The sequence below is a fragment of the Lathyrus oleraceus genome, chromosome 4 (assembly GCF_024323335.1).
Source record: "Lathyrus oleraceus cultivar Zhongwan6 chromosome 4, CAAS_Psat_ZW6_1.0, whole genome shotgun sequence".
In the NCBI taxonomy this organism is placed as follows: domain Eukaryota; kingdom Viridiplantae; phylum Streptophyta; class Magnoliopsida; order Fabales; family Fabaceae; genus Lathyrus; species Lathyrus oleraceus.
In genome coordinates this window covers 434,927,725-434,947,181 of record NC_066582.1, presented here as the reverse complement: position 1 = coordinate 434,947,181, position 19,457 = coordinate 434,927,725, and the positions used below count along the sequence as shown (strand labels likewise).

Sequence of the window (19,457 nt, the reverse complement as noted above, 5' to 3'; positions counted from 1 at the left end):
GGAACTAAGCTGAGATTGAGTTCTGCATATCATCCGCAGACTGATGGTCAGACTGAGAGGACGATTCAGTCACTGGAGGATCTTTTGAGGGCTTGTGTTTTGGAAAAGGGAGGTGCTTGGGATTGTTATTTGCCTTTGATTGAGTTTACCTACAACAATAGTTTTCATTCGAGCATTGGTATGGCACCGTTTGAAGCTTTGTATGGTAGGAGATGTCGGACACCTTTATGTTGGTATGAGTCCGGTGAGAGTGCTGTGGTTGGACCGGAGATTGTTCAACAAACTACGGAAAAGATTAAGATGATTCAGGAGAAGATGAGGATTGCTCAGAGTCGTCAGAAGAGTTATCATGATAAGAGGAGGAAGTCACTTGAGTTCCAAGAGGGAGATCATGTGTTTCTTCGTGTTACTCCGATAACTGGAGTTGGTCGAGCTTTGAAGTCGAAGAAGTTGACACCTCGTTTTATTGGTCCTTATCAGATTTTGGAGAGGATAGGGGAGGTAGCCTATCGTATCGCTTTACCGCCGTCGCTTGCGAATTTGCATGAGGTTTTTCATGTGTCTCAGCTGAGGAGGTACATTCATGATCCGTCGCATGTAGTCCAAGTAGATGATGTACAGGTGAGAGATAACCTGACTGTTGAAACATCACCTATGAGGATCGAGGATCGAGAGTTGAAGCAGTTGCGGGGTAAAGAGATTGCCTTGGTGAAGGTAGCTTGGGGAGGACCAGCAGGTGGCAATGTGACTTGGGAACTGGAGAGTAAGATGAAGGAGTCTTACCCAGAGTTGTTCGCTTGAGGTATGTTTTCGAGGACGAAAACTCTTTTAGTGGGGGAGAGTTGTAACACCCCGATAATAATAAAATAATTATTTAAATTGAGTTAATAATATATTTATTAATTTAATTAAATAATTGGAAATTTTATTATTATTATTGGATTATTATTATTATTATTATTGGGATAATAATTATTGGAAAATATATAAGTTGGAATTTAGAAAATCCCATTTTTTGGTAAAAAGTTATTTTCACGTGAAAAGGGAAAAGAGGCAGAAAAGGAAAAAGGGCAAAGAGCCAGAGAACGAAGGTTGAAGGAAGGAAAAAGCTAGGAACTCCGAGATTCGCCGGATTAACTCAGGTAAGGGGGGTTTATCATCGATTAATGGGTATTATGGGATAATATGTGATGGGTAGTGAGAAACCATTGATTTGCCTTTGATTGAATGATGTATGATGAATTTGTGAACTTTTGGGGATGAACGAAATTGGGATTAAAATTGAAGAAATTCGTAGGAATTAGAGGTAGAAAGGTTAGCAATTTGTGAAATCGAAAGTGTATGATTCGTGTTAGATGAGATGAATGAATTGTGTGTAAAATTTGGACTGTAGAAGGTTGAATTGGATAAATCTCGTAGCAGGAAAAGCCATTGCAGATCTGGAAATTCTGGTTTCTGGTCATACGCGTATGGCACTAGGCAATACGCGTATGATATGGCTGGTACGCGTATGGATGAGGCCTTACGCGTATGAGTGAGAAAGATGATGTTTTGAACGTGAAATTGTCTCTGTTGGTACGCGTAGGAGAATGTGGTACGCGTAGCATACGCGTATGGGCTTGGGCAATACGCGTATGGACTTGGTCAGGAATGGGCAATACGCGTATGGGCAGACTTGTGGTTTCCGGAACTGTTGTTGTGCAGTTTTTGGTTGTTTAGGCTGAGTGATGTAACTTAGCTGATGTATGACGTAGTAGGGATCATTTCCCGTTGTTTTGAGCAGTATAGGTATTAGTAGAGTGTGCTAATACTGTGTTTAATTAATTGACATGATATGATATGCTGATACATGTGTTGATGATGTGTGATGAAATGCATAATGCTGTGAATGTATATATTATGCATGTATTTGTGAATGGACTGTTGTATGGCTTAGAGTGTGAGCATGTGTCCATTGTGGATTGTTGTTGATGTTGCATTGCTAGATGATTAGCGTGCATAGCATAGCCTGTGGGGCTGTAGCTAATTCCCATGGTGAGGAATTAGTGAGTGAATCACTGTGGATTTGTTGTTGATGTCTGCATGCTAGATGATTAGTGTGCATAGCATAGCCTTCGGGGCTGTAGCTAATTCCCATGGTGAGGAATTAGTGAGTGAGTCATTAGATCTCAAATGAGTGGGACTAGTGAGCTTAGTAGCCGTATCTGGATTGATCGGTGAGCTTGAACTATATGTTCAAGAATAGTCGGTACCGCATGTGTGGAGTCTCATTGCATAATGTATGTATGGCGTATAATATGAATGGATGTATTCCAATATTATACGTGTGTTTGTGTTGTTGTAGAGTATGATTTGAAGTTATACTTGTGTGTTATGGAATGTTGAGTATGATGTGAGCTGATGTGCTGTTACTGATTGTATGTTGTGATTAGGGTGATTAATGTGTTAAATTACTTAACATTGCATGATATTCTATAATGCTTATTATATTGATTGAGGAACTCACCCTTACAACTATTTTTCAGGTAACGAGAAATGAGTTGAGTAGAAGCGAATGCTTGGAGTCTAGTGTAGTCTCCTTAGTGGGTCATGCTCTGATAGATGTAACATCGGGAGGGAACCTTTTTAATTATATTGTTAAAGATTGTTGAACCAATTTACATGTAGTATGTTACATGTTTTGATTAATTTGAATTATATCCGCTGCGATTTATGCAAATGTTTAATTGATTAAATAAAGAGCATGACAGTTATTTTGGAACATGGTGTGAATGATTGTGTGACACCCTTAACTGCATAATTACTCTGATATATGTTGTTATATTTTCATTAAATATTTGGGGTATTTTAGAAGGGTGTTACAATATTGATGTTGAGATTGAATCGTTTACCAGAAATGATCAAGATGAGAATATTATATCAAATGATTCATATATTAGAAATGATCATAATGAGGGTATTTGGATCAATCCAACCGTCCGTGTTGTTAAGAGACATGTAGAACATATTCCAACCAAGAAAAGAAAGAGAACTTAGTGAAAAAGGTACAGGTCAAATGATTTTAATTGTTTTCTTTATTACAGGTAAAATGACTTTTATTATTTTAATTGTTTTTACATTTGTCATCTGATTTTAATTGTTTTCTTTTTTACAGGTAAAATGATGATGCTGGATATTTGTTTAGATGGAGATGCTCTATTGTCGTCAAGCCTCATTCGCGTAGACGATGATGCTGGATATTTGAAAGTATCCCTCTACGACAATGGAACATGTCCATCTAAACATATATCAATTCTATCTTCAAAAGATAAGGGTTCAATGTTGGCAAGTTACATTGGTTTCCTTGTTCGACAACATATTCCGATTACATGTGATAATTGGAGAAGTCCGGACTTGAAGGTTGGCAAAGAAAAAATATGGTTGGAGATACAGGTACTTACCATATATTGTTATATGTTTTTTGTTGCATCAACTTTGCAGCCCTGTATTGTAGGCAGAATTTAGGACTTCTCAAAGTTGATTTCTTGTTACTTTGTCGTTCATAAAATACACCACTAAATTCTATGCGTTTAATTTTTAATATTTTTTCACCAGGCTTGTGTCTCAATAGAGGATGGGTATCTACCTAAAGTTACTTTTGTAGTGGTCCAAAAGAGACATCACACCCGTCTCTTTCCTGTCAACCCCAAAGAGACCGATAGAAGTGGAAATATTATGCCAGGTTTTTTCAATATATTTCTCAACGCAGCTGGTATATATTATCATTTGAATTTATCACTTTAATTTTTGCTGATTTTGTTGTTCTAAATTGTCAAAGGAACCGTGGTAGACACCAGCATTTGTCACCCTAGGGAATTTGATTTTTACCTTAACAGCCATGCAGGAATTCAGGTAATATTAGCTATGTCATTTAACTTTATGCCATTGTTTACTATTTGTTGCTCAATCGCCTTTTGACAGTTCTGTGTTATTTGCATTTGGACGTGTTCTTTTTGCAGGGGACTACTTATGCTGCCATCTGTTGTTTTGGTTGAGCCTTATTTTGTATGGATGTGCGATAGAACTACTAGACAGCTTTTGGATATACAGAACATGTTTGCCACCATGGGTGGATGGGCGTTTTTGTTTAGTATTGGTTAGAACTACTAGACAGCTTTTGGATACAGTGGTCACTGGGTGTTGGTTGCTATGTTTTATTCTCTTAATTGTAGTACTTTGAGAATATGTTTTTGTATATTATTGATCAAAGAATCATATATTAATGTTGTATATATGGAGGATTAATGTTGTATATAAATGGATTCATGTTGTATATATCAATGGATTAATGGTGTATAACATTGGATTAAAGGATGAAATCAATATGAATTTTACACTTTTGCAGCATGCGAACAGGTTACCAATTAAATATATATCCACTGTTTTTCAAACAATTTTTTTTTAAAATAACTAACACTTTAGAGGGCGCTTTGTCCAGAAAGCGCCCTCTAAACACTTTACATTGACAACTTTAGAGGGCGCTTTTTCCTGAAAGCGCCCTCTAAACACTTTACAATGACAACTTTAGAGGGCGCTTCTTCCTGAAAGCGCCCTCTAAACACTTTACATTGACAACTTTAGAGGGCGCTTTTTCCTGAAAGCGCCCTCTAAACACTTTACAATTACAACTTTAGAGGGCGCTTCTTCCTGAAAGCGCCCTCTAAACACTTTACATTGACAACTTTAGAGGGCGCTTTTTCCAGAAAGCGCCCTCTAAACACTTTACACTAACACCTTAGAGGGCGCTTTCTGGAAAAAGCGCCCTCTAAGGTGTCCCTTTATGGACCACTCCAGAGGGCGCTTTTTTCTTAAAGCGCACTATAATGTGGCCACTTTAGACAGCGCTTTCTCCAGGAGAACAAAGCGCTGTCTTTACCTATGCCAGCGCCAGATTAGAGGGCGCTTAAAAACGCTGTTATAGGCCAAAATAAGCGCCCTCTTTTCCCTTATTTGGCGTAGTGTATTGTTGGATGCAGATGGTTATTTCACATCAAGAGAAATAATGATGGTTCCATTGCTCGCTACAAGGCACGTCTTGTTGCCAAAGGTTTCACATAATGTCATGGCATTGACTTCAAGGAGACATTCACACCAGTTGTTCGCCCATAAATAATTAATATTATTCTTACTCTTGCAATCTCTCATCAGTGGTCAATGTACCAACTTGATGTGAACAATGCATTCTTACAAGGAGCTCCTACTGAAGAGGTCTTCATGGATCAACCACCATGTATGAAAGACACAACACACCCCAACTATGTGTGTAAACTTCACAAATCCATATATGGCCTACGCCAAGCACCGAGAGCATGGCATGACTCTCTCAAGGATTTTATTATCGTGTATGGATCCCAAACAAGCAAAAGTGGTCCATCTTTGTTCATTTATCACTCGGGTGATACTAAGGCTTATTTTCTAGTCTATGTAGATGACTTGCTGCTCACTGATAACAACTCTACATTCCTTCAAAGCTTCTTCAATGCACTATCTCAACGATTTTTGTTAAAAAATATGGGACAAACTCACTAATTTACGGGTATTGAAATAATACCAAAAAGCTATGAAATTTTTCTTTCTCAACACCTTCTACAAAAGTTTGACATGGAGGGGACGAAACCATCTCCCATACCACTTTCTTCCACAATTGTGCTGCAACTTCATGATGGTACATCATCCACCGATGCGACGGAGTTTCATAGAATTATTGGTGGATTTCAATACCTTAATCTTACTCGTCCATACTTGTCATACTGCATTAATAAACTGTACCAATTTATGCATAAACCAACCTCTATTCACTTGCAGCACTTGAAATGTATCCTTCGGTATATCAAACAAACCATTAATCATGGTCTCATGCTACGAAAAACTACCGTAAACAATTTGTTAACATACTCTGATGCAGATTGGGGTGGGAACAATGATGATCGCACATCTACCTCAACTTACATCATTTTCTTTGGAGGTAAACTAATTTTGTGGCTCTCAAGAAAGCAAAGAATTATTGTGCGGTCATCTACTGAGGCTGAATATCGTGCAGTTGCTACCGCTACCACTGAGATAATGTGGCTGCAAAACTTTCTTCATGAGTTAAGAGTACCAATCCATGACCCTCCACGACTATTGTGTGACAATGTAGGTGCCACGTACCTTTGTTCCAATCCTATACTTCATTGAAGAATGAAACATATATCATTAGATTATCATTATTCAGGGAACATGTTCAAACCAACCAGCTCATCGTAACACATGTGTTTACCAAGGATCAGCTGCCAGATTTACTTACTAAACCACTTCCCACAACTAAGTTCACTGAACTCATGTCCAAGATAAAGGTCATTGATGGAACCTTCATCTTGAGGGGGCGTAATGGATCAATAGAATCAAATGGAATAATCAAGCAATAAAAGAATATTTGAATTGGTTATTACTAGCATTTAGAGACATATAACTCAGTCAACCAGTAACAGCTAGTTAGCTAAAGTTTAGGCTCACTTCTAACAATTTCAATTCAATTCATACCGTGTAATATATGTATATACTCTTGTATATCTTAGAAATGAAAGAGAATGAAAATACATTCACTTATACTGACGACTGTCATGACAGTAAAAGATCCATCATGACAACAGGATTCTTGCATTTTCGTTCCATTTTTGTCGTTTTTCACTATTTTGTCATGCACAGGCCTCCAACTACTAAGTACCTGAAATGAGCACATACTACCAGTATAATACCACAAAAATACATAAAATCGACATCAAAATACATGCGAATTAAGTCAAAATATACAATGTGTTTTTGAGTTATCATGCAACAAATTTCAGTAACTAAATCTAAAGAACTTTTCCCCCAAAGTTTTGAGGCGTAAAGCTCCTGCTTGGGTCGCCTTACCCTTAGGCAGACCTTGATCAACATATACAAGAATGGCCATAAAAGAGTGAGTTGCAAACTTAGTCAACAAGGAATGATATAAAGATGATTGTCTAAATCCTGATACTAAAACAAAAAAATTGACAATTTAACAAACCACTGTCTACTTGATTGCTTGAGTTCATCGAGAGACTTTTGTAACAGGTACACTGCATTAAGTTTAGTATTGTGCAGTCCTGGTGGTATATCCACATAGACCTACGCATCCAAGTCACCATGAAAGAATGTGTTCTTAATATCAAGCTGATGAATTTACAAGTTCTATGAAGAACGTATCTATGTAGTCAAATCCTTTTATTTCTGTGTTTCCATTAGCCATTACTGCGCATTGTAACTTTATGCTTTATTTTGAACACCTATTTGTATACTATGAATTTCTTGCCAATTGGTAATTCAATGAGAAACCAAGTACTGTATTATTTACTACAAGTGCTTTTAATTCAACATTAATTGGGTCCTGACAAGGAAATTGTGAGGCTTGTTTCTAGGTCATTTCTGTAAGAAGTTGAAAGCCATTTTTAATGTATAAAAGATTGTATTGGGTAATGAGTGAATTTGGTTAATGCATTGAAGAGAACAATGTCTTTAAAGTGGGAAAGTTATTAATAGTTCTTTTGGTATTGTGATAGTAATAGTACAGTATCATTTTATGATGAATCACTATCAAAAGGAAGACACTTCACTCCGGTAAAAGAAGAAGCCGGACGGACTACCATTAGGAAGCAGTGCTAGCCTCACAACACTAGCAGCACCTTCTTCGACCGATAACAAACCGGTATTGGCAGTTATATCGGTTACGACATAACCAGGACAAACACTATTGATGCATAAAGCAGGAGAATTCTTTGAAAGAATTCTTGTATAAGCATTCATAGCAGCTTTAGAAATGATATATGCCCCCAAAGTCTTAGGCCAGCCATTGTCTTCATCTAATGAACCTTCTTTGAATTCTCTCAGAAATTTCTTCAATACTTTATCCACTTTCTCTTCTGTTAGATTATCACCATCACCGAAGATACTTTTTGCGCATCCATTTGGTATACTCTGGAATTGACATGAATACATGAATAAACAGCAAGATCTTGTGAAAATTATGTGACGAAGGTAAAGCAATAGTGTACCTGTAACTGCCCCAAACTGGATGATACATTAACAATTCTCGGGGAATCGGATAACTCGAGAAGGGGAAGAAGTGATTCAGCAGTTATTTTAGCTCCATAATAATTTGTTTGCAAGCATTCTTCGGCTAACTCGTATGTTTGAATCAATGCCTTTCTCCTATTATCTGCTGATAATGTCTGCAAAGGAAAACTTATGAATACTCAAACCCAATATACTATACAAGATGATATACTAAGCCACTAAGAATGCAAAATAAGAATACTTACGCCACGGTTGATGATAGCGAGATTAAATAACTCTTTGTCATTTATTATAGTTCCAATAATCCCTGCATTGTTAACCTACATTCAACAACTTTTGTTAATTTTATGCATATATCAAAATCAAAAGTTATTGATTCGCTCACGGACCACAAAATTCGAAAGATAGTACCATAAAATTCGTATTTGTCATAGCTATACATTGCAGATAGTACCATAAAATTTGAAAGATTTTTCAAGTGCGTTATTTAACTCAAATTACGAATTTGATATAAGAATTGTCTAATCTTGATCTATTGGCCATGATCCAAGACAGTAAGAAAACATCAAATCCTTAAGACAATTAGCATTTGAGTGTGACAAACTTTTACTCACAACAAAAAAGGGAAAGGAAAAGTTAGTTTTTGGATGTTACCAAAATATCAAGTTTGCCAAATTGGGATTTGACAAAATGTGCAAGAGAGGCTACACTTAAAGCATCAGCCACATCTAGTTGATGAAAAACAACAAAATCAGATAAACCAGAAGCTTTGAGTTTTTCCAATGCTTGAAGACCTCTTTTCTCATCTCTTGCGGTAAGCGCGACTTTGATTCCAGATGAAGCTAACTGCTTCACTATCTCAAATCCAATTCCTTTGTTTGATCCAGTAACCACTGCATACCTAACAAACTCAACCCAAAACTCTAAGGATCAAAACTTGAAGAAGAAGAAAATAAACTAAAAAAGATAAAGGGATGATGAAGAATATTACAAGAATTTAATGCTATTAAAATTTATGATTATAATCATAATATTAACCGCAACCGTGGCCTTAAGCACAATTCAGAATTAATGTTTACCTTTTTGGAGTTTTTCCCATCTTTAAGCTTCAATGTTAATGTCTGAAATGTGAGTAGAGTGTTTTTAACATTGAAAACATAGACAATGAAACAATGCATGTGATAATATACTAAAATATCACTACTATGCAAGTATTCATGTCATGTAACGACCTTTACCTCGCCAGCTTGTTATATTTGTCATTTTGCAAATTCGTCATTTTGGTTTTGGCTTTTATGTATGCCGTCTTTAAAGTAAGTAAAGTATGACCTGATCAACATTCTATTAAAGAAAATATTGATCATCATGTGGAAATTGACTATATAATACTTACAACTATTACATAAAACTTGTTATTCATCAATAAGATAAGAATTATTGTTATTTATTATTATTATTATTATTATTATGTAGAAAACTTGATGCAACAGAAACAACAACAATAACAATAGTATTGTCAATACTAAATGCCAAAATAACAACAAAGCAACAATACATTTTATTCTTAAACAAAAAATTCTAATATTTATCAAAAGGAAGACACTTCAGTCCTGTTATAGAATTGGCCAGATGAACTACCATTGGGAAGTAGTGCTAACTTGACAACACTTGCAGCACCTTCTTCAGCAGTTAAGATACCGGTATTTGCGGTTATGTCTGTGATGACATAACCGGGGCAAACACTATTGATGCTTATAGCAGGAAAATTCTTAGCAGCAATTCTTGTATAAGCATTTACAGCAGCTTTAGATATAACATAAGCACCCCCAAGTTTAGGCCCGTCTTTTTTGAAATCTTCAAGAAACTTGTTTAGTACTTCATCCACTTTCTCTTCGGTTAGGTTATCAGCATCGCCGAAGACTTTTTTAGTCCATTCGTTTTGTATGCGCTGAATTTGACACGAGTAAGCAATAATATCTCATTCAAATTCAAGCCAAAATCACAAGGAGTAAAACAAGTTACCTCTAACTTCCCTAGAGTGGATGATACATTCAGAACTCTCGGCGAATCGGATAACTTTAGCAGTGGCAGAAGTGATTCAGTAGCTATTTTAGTACCATAAAAATTTATTTTCAAGCATTCTTCAGCTAACTCGTATGTTTGAGTCACCGCCTTTTTCTTTTCATCTTCTGATAATGCCTGCAAAGGACAATTCATGATTACTCAAACCGATTATAGCTGTTTTCAATCCCGTAACAAAATCCACTTACTCCAGGGTTAGAGATAAGCACAGAAGCTAAATCTTTGTCAGTAATCACAGTTCCACTAACGCCTGCATTGTTAACCTGCATTATTGAACAATTTTTCTTAATGAAAATATGGATATATCATGCAATAAAAATAAGGATATAAGGATCAATTTTTGGAAGTTACCAGAATATCAAGTTTGCCAAATTGTGATTTGAGAAAATCTGCAAGAGTAGCTACACTAGCAGCATCAGCAACATCTAGTTGATGAAAAACAACAGAATGAGATAAACCAGAAGCTTTGAGTTTTTCCAAAGCCTGAAGACCTCTTTGTTCATCTCTTGCTGTAAGCACCACTTTGATTCCAGATGAAGCTAACTGCTTCACTATCTCAAATCCAATTCCTTTGTTTGATCCAGTCACCACTGCATACCTATACATGAAATCAAATAAAAATATTTTGCAGTGGTTAAAATTGAATGCAACATTGAAGCTTATGATTTAGCAGAGAAAGTTTGTTTCTACTAGTACTATACTACCTTTGTGGTGCAGATTCTCCCATCTTTGATAAGCTATGTGATGTGCATGTTGATTTGAAAATTGTGCTAGTATTTAACTAGAGGGTTTTTCACCATTTCCTAAAACAAGTTCTACTTTTCCGACTCATTATTAAATGCCTCCGAATTCTATAACCGTTTCTACGACTAGTAATGAATTTCAGTGTATTCATTACATTTCATCTATCTACTGACATTCAATGGGCGGAGGTTACTGGATTTTCTGAGGGGCACAAAAAAACTATGTCATTTCATTCACCAAATTAACTCAAAATTAATCATAGATATGAATATTAATTTACTCCATCCATCCCATAATGAGCAATTTGGTTAACCATTTCAATAACGATTAAGAAAAATAAAAATAAAAAATAGATAATGATATTTTACTAAAATACCCTTTATTAAATATTCATAATGATGAAAATAATATTAATTAGAGGTAAAGTTGAAAAATATGTCTTGAAAATTGAAAAGAATATTAATTTTGAGATACTTTTTATTTCAAATGGACCACATATTGTGGAACAAAGGAAGTATTTATTTTTGAATAAACAAAATTTAAAAAATAATATATTTTAAAGTGAATAGTCTCTTTTAATTTTTATTTTAAAATAGAATTGTGATATTTGGGATGCTTTTAATAGTTGTCCATTTTTTTCTCACATATCAACTTAATGACGTGGATGAAAATAAACCTAGAGATTTATGGAGAAAAAAAGGATAAAGGGAATGTACGATACAGTTTAAAAGCTAAAACTATCAGCATTACTGCTTTAGATATCGATGATTTTTTGTGTATCACTACACTCGTGTTTCCCTTTGAATCGAATCAGATATCTGGATACCAATTGTTGGAGTTCAACAATGAACCTCCGTTAATAATACACAAGAATTGGATAAGTTGAAGATGAAAGAATGAGGATATATATATATATATATATATATATATATATATATATATATATATATATATATATATATATATATATATATATATATATATATATATATATATATATATATATATATATATATATATATATATATATATATATATATATATATATATAAACAAAATTTTCTAACTAACTTTCCCAATTCAGAAAACTATTAAGTCAGTTACACATGAAATTTAAATTGAGTTTTTATACAAAGACTCAAATGAAATTCAAATTCAAACTAAACATAAATTCAAATGCAAATGTAAATGTACATGTAAATGAAACTAATCTTGAATGTTGAATTACATTCAACAGAAGCTATATCAAGCCTCGTCAGTTAGAAGAATCAAAGTATTAGGTTGCCCTTACACCAACCAACCTAGGTCATTGGACATGTAGACGAGGCTTTGCATTTGTTAACTTATGGATTCATCTAATAAATTATGTTTCCTTTTGGTTTATACTAACCCACTAACACTTTATACTCATTTATTTACACCATATGCTAACCCTTATTACCTTGTTAATATTATGCTTTGATCTTATAACTTTCTAACCTAATAACTTAATCAATCATAACTTTCAACCTTGGGTTTGTTATAGTCTTCCTTTTGTCAATCTATTGATAGATGAACTTGAGGTTGAATAACTTTCATTGTTACAAATCTATGGTAAGTTGATCCATTGATCATTTTCCATACTTTGCATCAATTGATAAGTTATCCCTTGATGCGCCATATTTTAAATCTATTGACCTAAGGATAGATAATCCTTAAGTGTTGGTCCTTTGTTCATATAACTTAACCTAACTTTACTGACTTTTGATTATTACTAACCTTTTGTTATTATTATCATTGTTATATTTCATTGTTATTTACTTTTATGTAATTTAGATTTAAGTAATTATCATCACCATATTCGTTGTATAAACCCATCATGCATGTTTATTTATTTGTCTTTACTTTTTTTGTTATCATACATTTCAAAACAACAAAAACATGATAAAATTAGAAGACCAAAAACAACCCACTTCACTTAATCCACTTGGATTTAGAGAATCTCATCCTAGTACCTTTGTTTGGAAGCCATTTCCATTATCTTTGCGATACTTTGTGAACTTTGAGTTTCATCCGTACTTACATTCCGGTTGTAAGAATGACATCATGGCACCACCCCAGGGGGGGCATATTTGTAAGAACATTATCCTTTGTTTAGCTTAGGTCACTTCTTTGCACACACATGCTTTCTCTTGAGCTACCTTACAATGAGACTCTTTACTTTCTTATTGGTTACTTTGCATTCATGTTGCATAAGTCAAATTTTTCAATCAAATAAACAAACCCTTGATTCAACGTCAAATGGCTTTTTCTTAGTCAAACTTAAAACACTTAATAACTACGATTAGTATTGTGCGCCACAAGCCTTAAATGGTGGAGAATGGGGCATTCATACCCTCACTCTGATTATTTTAGACGCAAGACACTTGGCTTGTTGTCTAGAATATTCCCCTTCACCCCTAGACTTTAGTGCAATCTAATCACAAACATTCTTTTCATAAATACTTGTTTAAGGTAAAATCAACACAACCCATCAAACCTAAATTTTGTGCCTTAGGGAACCCATCTCGAAAACCCTTTTCTCAAAGGTAAAATCAACCAACACACAAACATTTTCTACTCTGAACTATGAAGCTCTGATTCCTCATCCCCGATGAGTGATACGTAGGCACAAGGGCCATAATCTTTGGTGAGCACAATAATAAAAAAAACCAAAACCTTTCTCTTTCACACACATTCTTTTGCAAATAAAACAATAATGAGATAAATCTCCGTGTACGTAAACAACCCAAATGGTTCCCACTGAGTACCATGAACGCGAGAGGTGCTAATACCTTCCCCTTGCATAATTGACTTCCGAACCCAAATCTTGGTTGCGAGACCGGTTCCTTATCCCTTTCTAAGTGCTTCCCGTGCGTGTACCTTTTTGAGGGTTTTATCGACTATTTCCCTTCGCCTCTCCGATAGAGCCACGCAAATAAAATTCGGTGGCGACTCTTCTGATATTGCCTTCGATTGACAGTTCATTTATAGTTCCAGTTTTTGTTATCGCGTGAAACCCCGGTAGTGACAAATAGGAATTATTTTTTAGATTTCAATTCACCTCTTTTCCTAATAAAATTTTCAAACTGTTCAAACTTCTGTTAAAACAAGGAAATTTTTTTACAGCATAAATTTTCACATTATATAGAAGTTCCCTTTGAGAACTTTATAGATATTGTGTGAATTTTGTTGTTACAGGAAAAGGGAAGAGGAATGAGTTTATTGATATCAAGATCTAACTATTCTTAACATTCAAAACCCAATATTGTTATTATTATAAACTTGTATCAGTACCTTGTTTACCAGAATTGTTAGAAACAAGAGAGTGAAAAAGAGAGGATTGTTTTCTTTTTCTACTTTGTAAAATCATGAGGAAGTGTGTCTTATTGATTTTGTTAGTAACTTGTGTATAGAGGATATAATTAGGCTTGTACAAGGTTCTAACAAATAGTGAAATCTCTTACACATGATAAGGGGACTAGAATACTCTCGATTGTGAGAGGAAAATATAATCCTTTTGTGTTCTTTATTTTCTACACTTTACAGTTTTCATAAACATCATCAAACTAGAAAGTTAAAGTAACATTTCACTGAAACTGAAAATTGATCAAAGAAACTAATTCATCCCCCTCTCTTAGGTGCACTTTACACTTACAATTGGCACTAGAGCAGGGTAAAGTAACATGTTCCTTAAAGATCCATAATGGATTCCGCAAATCTAGTTTTCAAAGATGGTGGCAAGAACAATAAATCTCCATTGTTTTCTGGTGAATACTTTAATTTTTGGAAAATTCGGATGAATGCATATTTAGAAGCATAAGGAGAAGAAATATGCGATGTTGTACAAAATGGTCTAGTTAGTAACTTATGTATAAAGGCTAGAATTAGGCTTGTATAAGGTTCTAACAAATAGTGAAATCTCTTACATGTGGTAAGGGGACTAGACTACTCTCAGGTTGTGAGAGGAACTAGTATAATCCCCTGTGTTCTTTATTTTCTACACTTTACAGTTTTCATAAACATCATAAAACTAGAAAGTTAAAGTAACATTTCACTGAAACTGAAAATTGATCAAAGAAACTAATTCATCCCCCTCTCTTAGGTGCACTTTAAACTTACAATTGGCACCAGAGCAGGTTAAAGTAACATGTTCCTTAAATATCCATAATGGATTGTGCAAATCTAGTTTTCAAAGATGGTGGCAGGAACAATAAACCTCCATTGTTTTCTGGTGAATACCTTAATTTTTGGAAAATTTGGATGAATGCACATTTAAACGCACAAGGAGAAGAAGTATGTGATGTTGTACAAAATGGTCTAGTTAGTAACTTATGTATAGAGGCTAGAATTAGGCTTGTATAAGGTTCTAACAAATAGTGAAATCTCTTACATGTGGTAAGGGGACTAGATACTCTCAGATTGTGAGAGGAACTAGTATAATCCCCTGTGTTCTTTATTTTCTGCACTTTACAGTTTTCAAAAACACAATCAAACAAAAAATTTAAAGTAACATTTCACTAAAATAGAAAATCGATCAAAGTACGTAATTCACCCCCTCTTAAGTGCACTCTACACTTACAGAGAAGCTAGACACTCATCAACAAGGAATTCATGATCAATTCAATATTAAAAATTAATTAAACCTTAAAAACGATTAGAGATGAATTCATAATGATACATTGCCTTCTCCCATATTCCAATGCTCCAGAATATGCATCTTTGTTATTAAAATTCACACTTCTGTTTCAGAACCAAAATTATGGAAATAAGTTGGAATATTGAAACCCCTGCCTGCCTTGCTTCTTATTAATTACGATTTGTAATGAACTTTTAGGGTTGATAGAAAATTACAAAATAGATCAATTTTACAATTCAATATTGTATTAGGGTCAAATTATATTTTCTATATTTCGTTTTTTTACAATTCTAATTAGACTTTGACTTCTTCAAGAAAGTTATAGCCATAAATGTTAGATTTTATTTATCGTTCGTTTCACCTCAATCTAACTTACAAAACTCGAGATATGACTAAAATAATGCACAAAATAAAAAAAGTAAAATCGCATAACACACGACATGGTATTCCAAACGCACCACATTTGCTAGCGTTGACTCCATTATTTACCTGTAGCGCGCCACATTTGTTGATGTTGACTCTATTATTCCCTGTAATACGTCACATTTGATGATGTTGACTCCATTATTTCTCTATAACACGCCATTTCGTGTATTTGATGCATCATGTTTTTTCTAGTAGCTTCCAAGTTTAATTTCTTCATAAAAATGTGTCATGCCTTGTATCCTATCGCCACATTTGGTAACCCTTTTGTAAATTTTGATATTTTCTTTCCACTTATTGTCACTATAATTTACATTATAAAACTATTTTCCCTCCTTTGTGCAATTTTGCGTGTGAGACTCATTCCACTTTTGTCACTACAATTTCCACTATAAAAATATTGTAGAATTTATCTGGTTAGAGTGATATTAACTTGAATTGGTCTTTTCGACTATACTTTGAATCTTGTTATGTTTTTGTTATATTCCGCGTAATATTCACCAAAAATACAATTAAATACTAATAAAATGATAGAAAAACATAGTATGCCACAAGAGTAATTAGTACCCTTTAAAAAATTACACTCATTGGTTTTTTTTAGTAAACAACTCAGAGTCTCCTTTCATGGTTATGGTCATAATAGGAGGTCAAATATTCTAGTCTCTAGATATAGTTCACCTTAATATTTGCATGATAAATGATAAGTCTTCAGGTGACGTATCATATTTTATTACTTTTATTGACGATTACTCTAAAAAAGTGTGGATTTTTATTTTGAAATCTAAAAATCGAGTATTTGGTGTTTCAACCAGTTTCATGCAAACATCAAAACAGAAAAGGGAAGGAAGCATAAATATGCTATAAAAAACAATGATGGCGAATATAGAGGTATATTTGAAGAGTATTGCAAAGGTCGTGGAATCATGCTTAAGAAGACTCTTTCAAAGTTGCCTCAATATAATAAAGTTGCAGAGAGAATGAATCATACAATTATTGATAGAAATAAAATGTATGCTCCAACTATTAAAAAAAATTATAATTGAAATAAAATATATTTTTCTACTCCAACTATTAGAATTGATCGATAGTATGAAATCCTTACACTAATAGTGCATATGAGTCAAAATGAAGAGACTTCATTTTGGATATAGTAGAGACCAAATGGATTACCATTAGGAAGTAGTGCTAACCGAGCAGGATGAGCAACACCTTCTTTTGCAGTGAAGAAACCAATATTAGCAGTTATATCTGTCTTCACATAACCAGGACAAACACAATTGATGCAGAAATTTGGATACTTCTTAGCAATAATTCTTGTATAAGCATTCATTGAAGCTTTAGCAACAGTATAGGTAGCCAAATACCTAGGCCAACCTTTTCTTTCTAAAGACCCTTGTTCAAAATCCTTGATAAATTCCTTTAACACTTCATCTATTCTCTCTTCTGAGAGGTTTTCATCATAACTGAATACTCCTTTAGCCCATTCATTTGATACACACTGATTTGACATCAATAAAATCAATATAAGTGATAAAGCAAGTTTGTTAGTTAAACAAGATTGATGTGAAAATTAGCTAACCTCTATCTTGGGAAATGCTGATGAAACATTGACTACTCTCGGTGAATCTGATAACTTGATGAGAGGAAGAAGATATTCAAATGTTGTTTTAGCTCCATGATAATTTATTTGCAAACACTCTTTAGTTTACTCATATGTTTGTGTCATTGAGCTTCTCAGTTCATCATCAGATAGTGCCTGCTGCAAAGTTACAACAACACAATATTCAAAATCATTATACAAGTTCTTGAAACAAAACAATTCAATTCACATAAGGATGTTGATATATATACTAACCCCGTTTGTAATGAGTGCTGAATTGAATAAATTACCATCTTTAATTTCAACTCCACCAATCCCATCATTGTTAACCTACAAAAACAATAGTCTATGTTCATGAAATAATAAGATCTAGAAGTGAAACTTTTTTAAAAGGAGACAAGATTAATTTAAGGTTACCAGAATATCAAGTTTTCCGAATTGGGATTTGACAAAATTTGCAAGAGTAGCTACACTAGCAGCATCAGCCACATCTAGTTGATGAAGAACAACAGAATGAGATAAACCAGAAGCTTTGAGTGTTTCCAATGCCTGAAGACCTCTTTGTTCATCTCTGGTTGTAAGCACCACCTTGATCCCAGCTGAAGCTAACTGCCTCAAGACAAGAAGGCAATCGACGTGAAGTGGGTATACAAGGTGAAGTTGAATCCCAAAGGAGAAGTGACTCGACACAAGGCGAGACTTGTGGCAAAAGGATTTCTTCAGAAAGAAGGAATCGACTTCGACGAAGTTTTCGCACCTGTTTCTAGGATCGAAACAACCGGGTTGGTTGTTGATCTAGCAAACATGAACAACTAGCAGATGTGTCACATGGATGTGAAATATGCATTCCTGAATGGCCCCTTAGAAGAAGAAGTTTATGTTGCACAATCAGCTGGGTTTGTGAAACAAGGTGAAGAAAGAAAGGTGTACAGGTTGCATAAAGCCATGTACGGACTTAAACAAGCTCTAAGAGTTTGGAACAAGAAGATAAATGACTTTCTAAGGGAGAAGGAGTTTGTGAAGTGCACAACTAAACATTGAGTATATGTAAAAAGAAGCAAGAGTGAATTTCTTATACTATATCTCTATGTCGATGACTTGCTGATAACAGGTAGCTGCAAGAAAGAGATCGAAGACTTTAAAGGTAATCTTAACAAGGAATTAAAAATGTCAGATCTGGGTGACATCTCATAATTCCTTGGCATCGAATTCTATAAGAGTGGTAGAGGTTTGATGATGCATCAAAGAAGGCATGCATGCGAAATACTCAAGATGTTTGAGATGCAAGATTGCAACTTAACTTCGACCCCAGCTGAGCCTAGATTACAACTGCCGAAAGATTCAGATGAAGATGATATTGACCCAACCCAATATAGAAGACTTATTGGGTCACTTCGATACCTTTGTCACACAAGGCCTGACTTAGCCTACAATGTAGGTATGGTGAGTAGATTCATGTAGAAGCCAAAGGTATCACATCTAACAGTGGCGAATAGGATACTAAGGTATCTGAAAGGAACTCTCGACTATGTCATTTTATTTCCTGCAACTGATGAAGGAAAATAATGAAAATTAGTCGGAGACACCGACTTAAGTTGGTGTAGTGATGCTGAGGATCAAAAATCCACAGTCGACTATGTGTTTATGCTAGGTGGTGCAACAATTGCTTAGAGTTCGAGAAAGAAGCCAATAGTAGCTTTATTATTGTGCGAAGCAAAATGCATAATTGCTTTCCTTTGTGCATGTCAAGCAACATGGATGGTGAATTTGGTCGAAGAGATAACAGCGAAGAGCCATGGAGCAATTACCATGAAGATTGATAGCATGTCAGCTATC

The 19,457-nt window shown here is 34.6% G+C and overlaps 2 protein-coding genes and 1 pseudogene across 2 annotated transcripts; all 3 read right to left on the bottom strand.

Annotated features, from left to right (window-relative positions):
* Positions 1-7,556: 7,556 nt before the first annotated feature.
* LOC127075916 ((+)-neomenthol dehydrogenase) lies at positions 7,557-9,491 on the bottom strand. Its single transcript, XM_051017437.1, has 6 exons — positions 9,354-9,491; positions 9,195-9,236; positions 8,770-9,016; positions 8,361-8,435; positions 8,094-8,270; positions 7,557-8,016 (listed from the first exon to the last, which is right to left on the bottom strand). The coding sequence occupies exons 2-6, from the start codon at positions 9,212-9,214 to the stop codon at positions 7,636-7,638; spliced, it is 900 nt and encodes a 299-aa protein (XP_050873394.1). The 5' UTR covers positions 9,215-9,236; positions 9,354-9,491; the 3' UTR covers positions 7,557-7,635.
* Positions 9,492-9,541: 50 nt separating this feature from the next.
* Positions 9,542-11,055, bottom strand: LOC127075917 ((+)-neomenthol dehydrogenase). Its single transcript, XM_051017438.1, has 5 exons — positions 10,902-11,055; positions 10,549-10,795; positions 10,386-10,460; positions 10,138-10,314; positions 9,542-10,063 (listed from the first exon to the last, which is right to left on the bottom strand). Exons 1-5 carry the CDS (start codon positions 10,922-10,924, stop codon positions 9,704-9,706), a joined length of 882 nt encoding a protein of 293 aa, XP_050873395.1. The 5' UTR covers positions 10,925-11,055; the 3' UTR covers positions 9,542-9,703.
* Positions 11,056-17,141: 6,086 nt separating this feature from the next.
* LOC127075915 ((+)-neomenthol dehydrogenase-like) lies at positions 17,142-18,236 on the bottom strand (annotated as a pseudogene).
* Positions 18,237-19,457: the final 1,221 nt, after the last annotated feature.

Bases quoted from the DNA above. Each gene is read 5' to 3' on its own strand.
- LOC127075917 (XM_051017438.1), bottom strand. From the start codon at position 10,924: ATGGGAGAATCTGCACCACAAAG. The intron at 10,461-10,548 runs GTAACTTCCAAA...TCAATAATGCAG, and splicing joins TTGGCAAACTTGATATTCTG to GTTAACAATGCAGGCGTTAG. The intron at 10,064-10,137 runs GTAACTTGTTTT...TGTCAAATTCAG, and splicing joins CCACTCTAGGGAAGTTAGAG to CGCATACAAAACGAATGGAC.
- LOC127075916 (XM_051017437.1), bottom strand. From the start codon at position 9,214: ATGGGAAAAACTCCAAAAAG. The intron at 8,436-8,769 runs GTAACATCCAAA...TGTTGAATGTAG, and splicing joins TTGGCAAACTTGATATTTTG to GTTAACAATGCAGGGATTAT. The intron at 8,017-8,093 runs GTACACTATTGC...TGTCAATTCCAG, and splicing joins CCAGTTTGGGGCAGTTACAG to AGTATACCAAATGGATGCGC.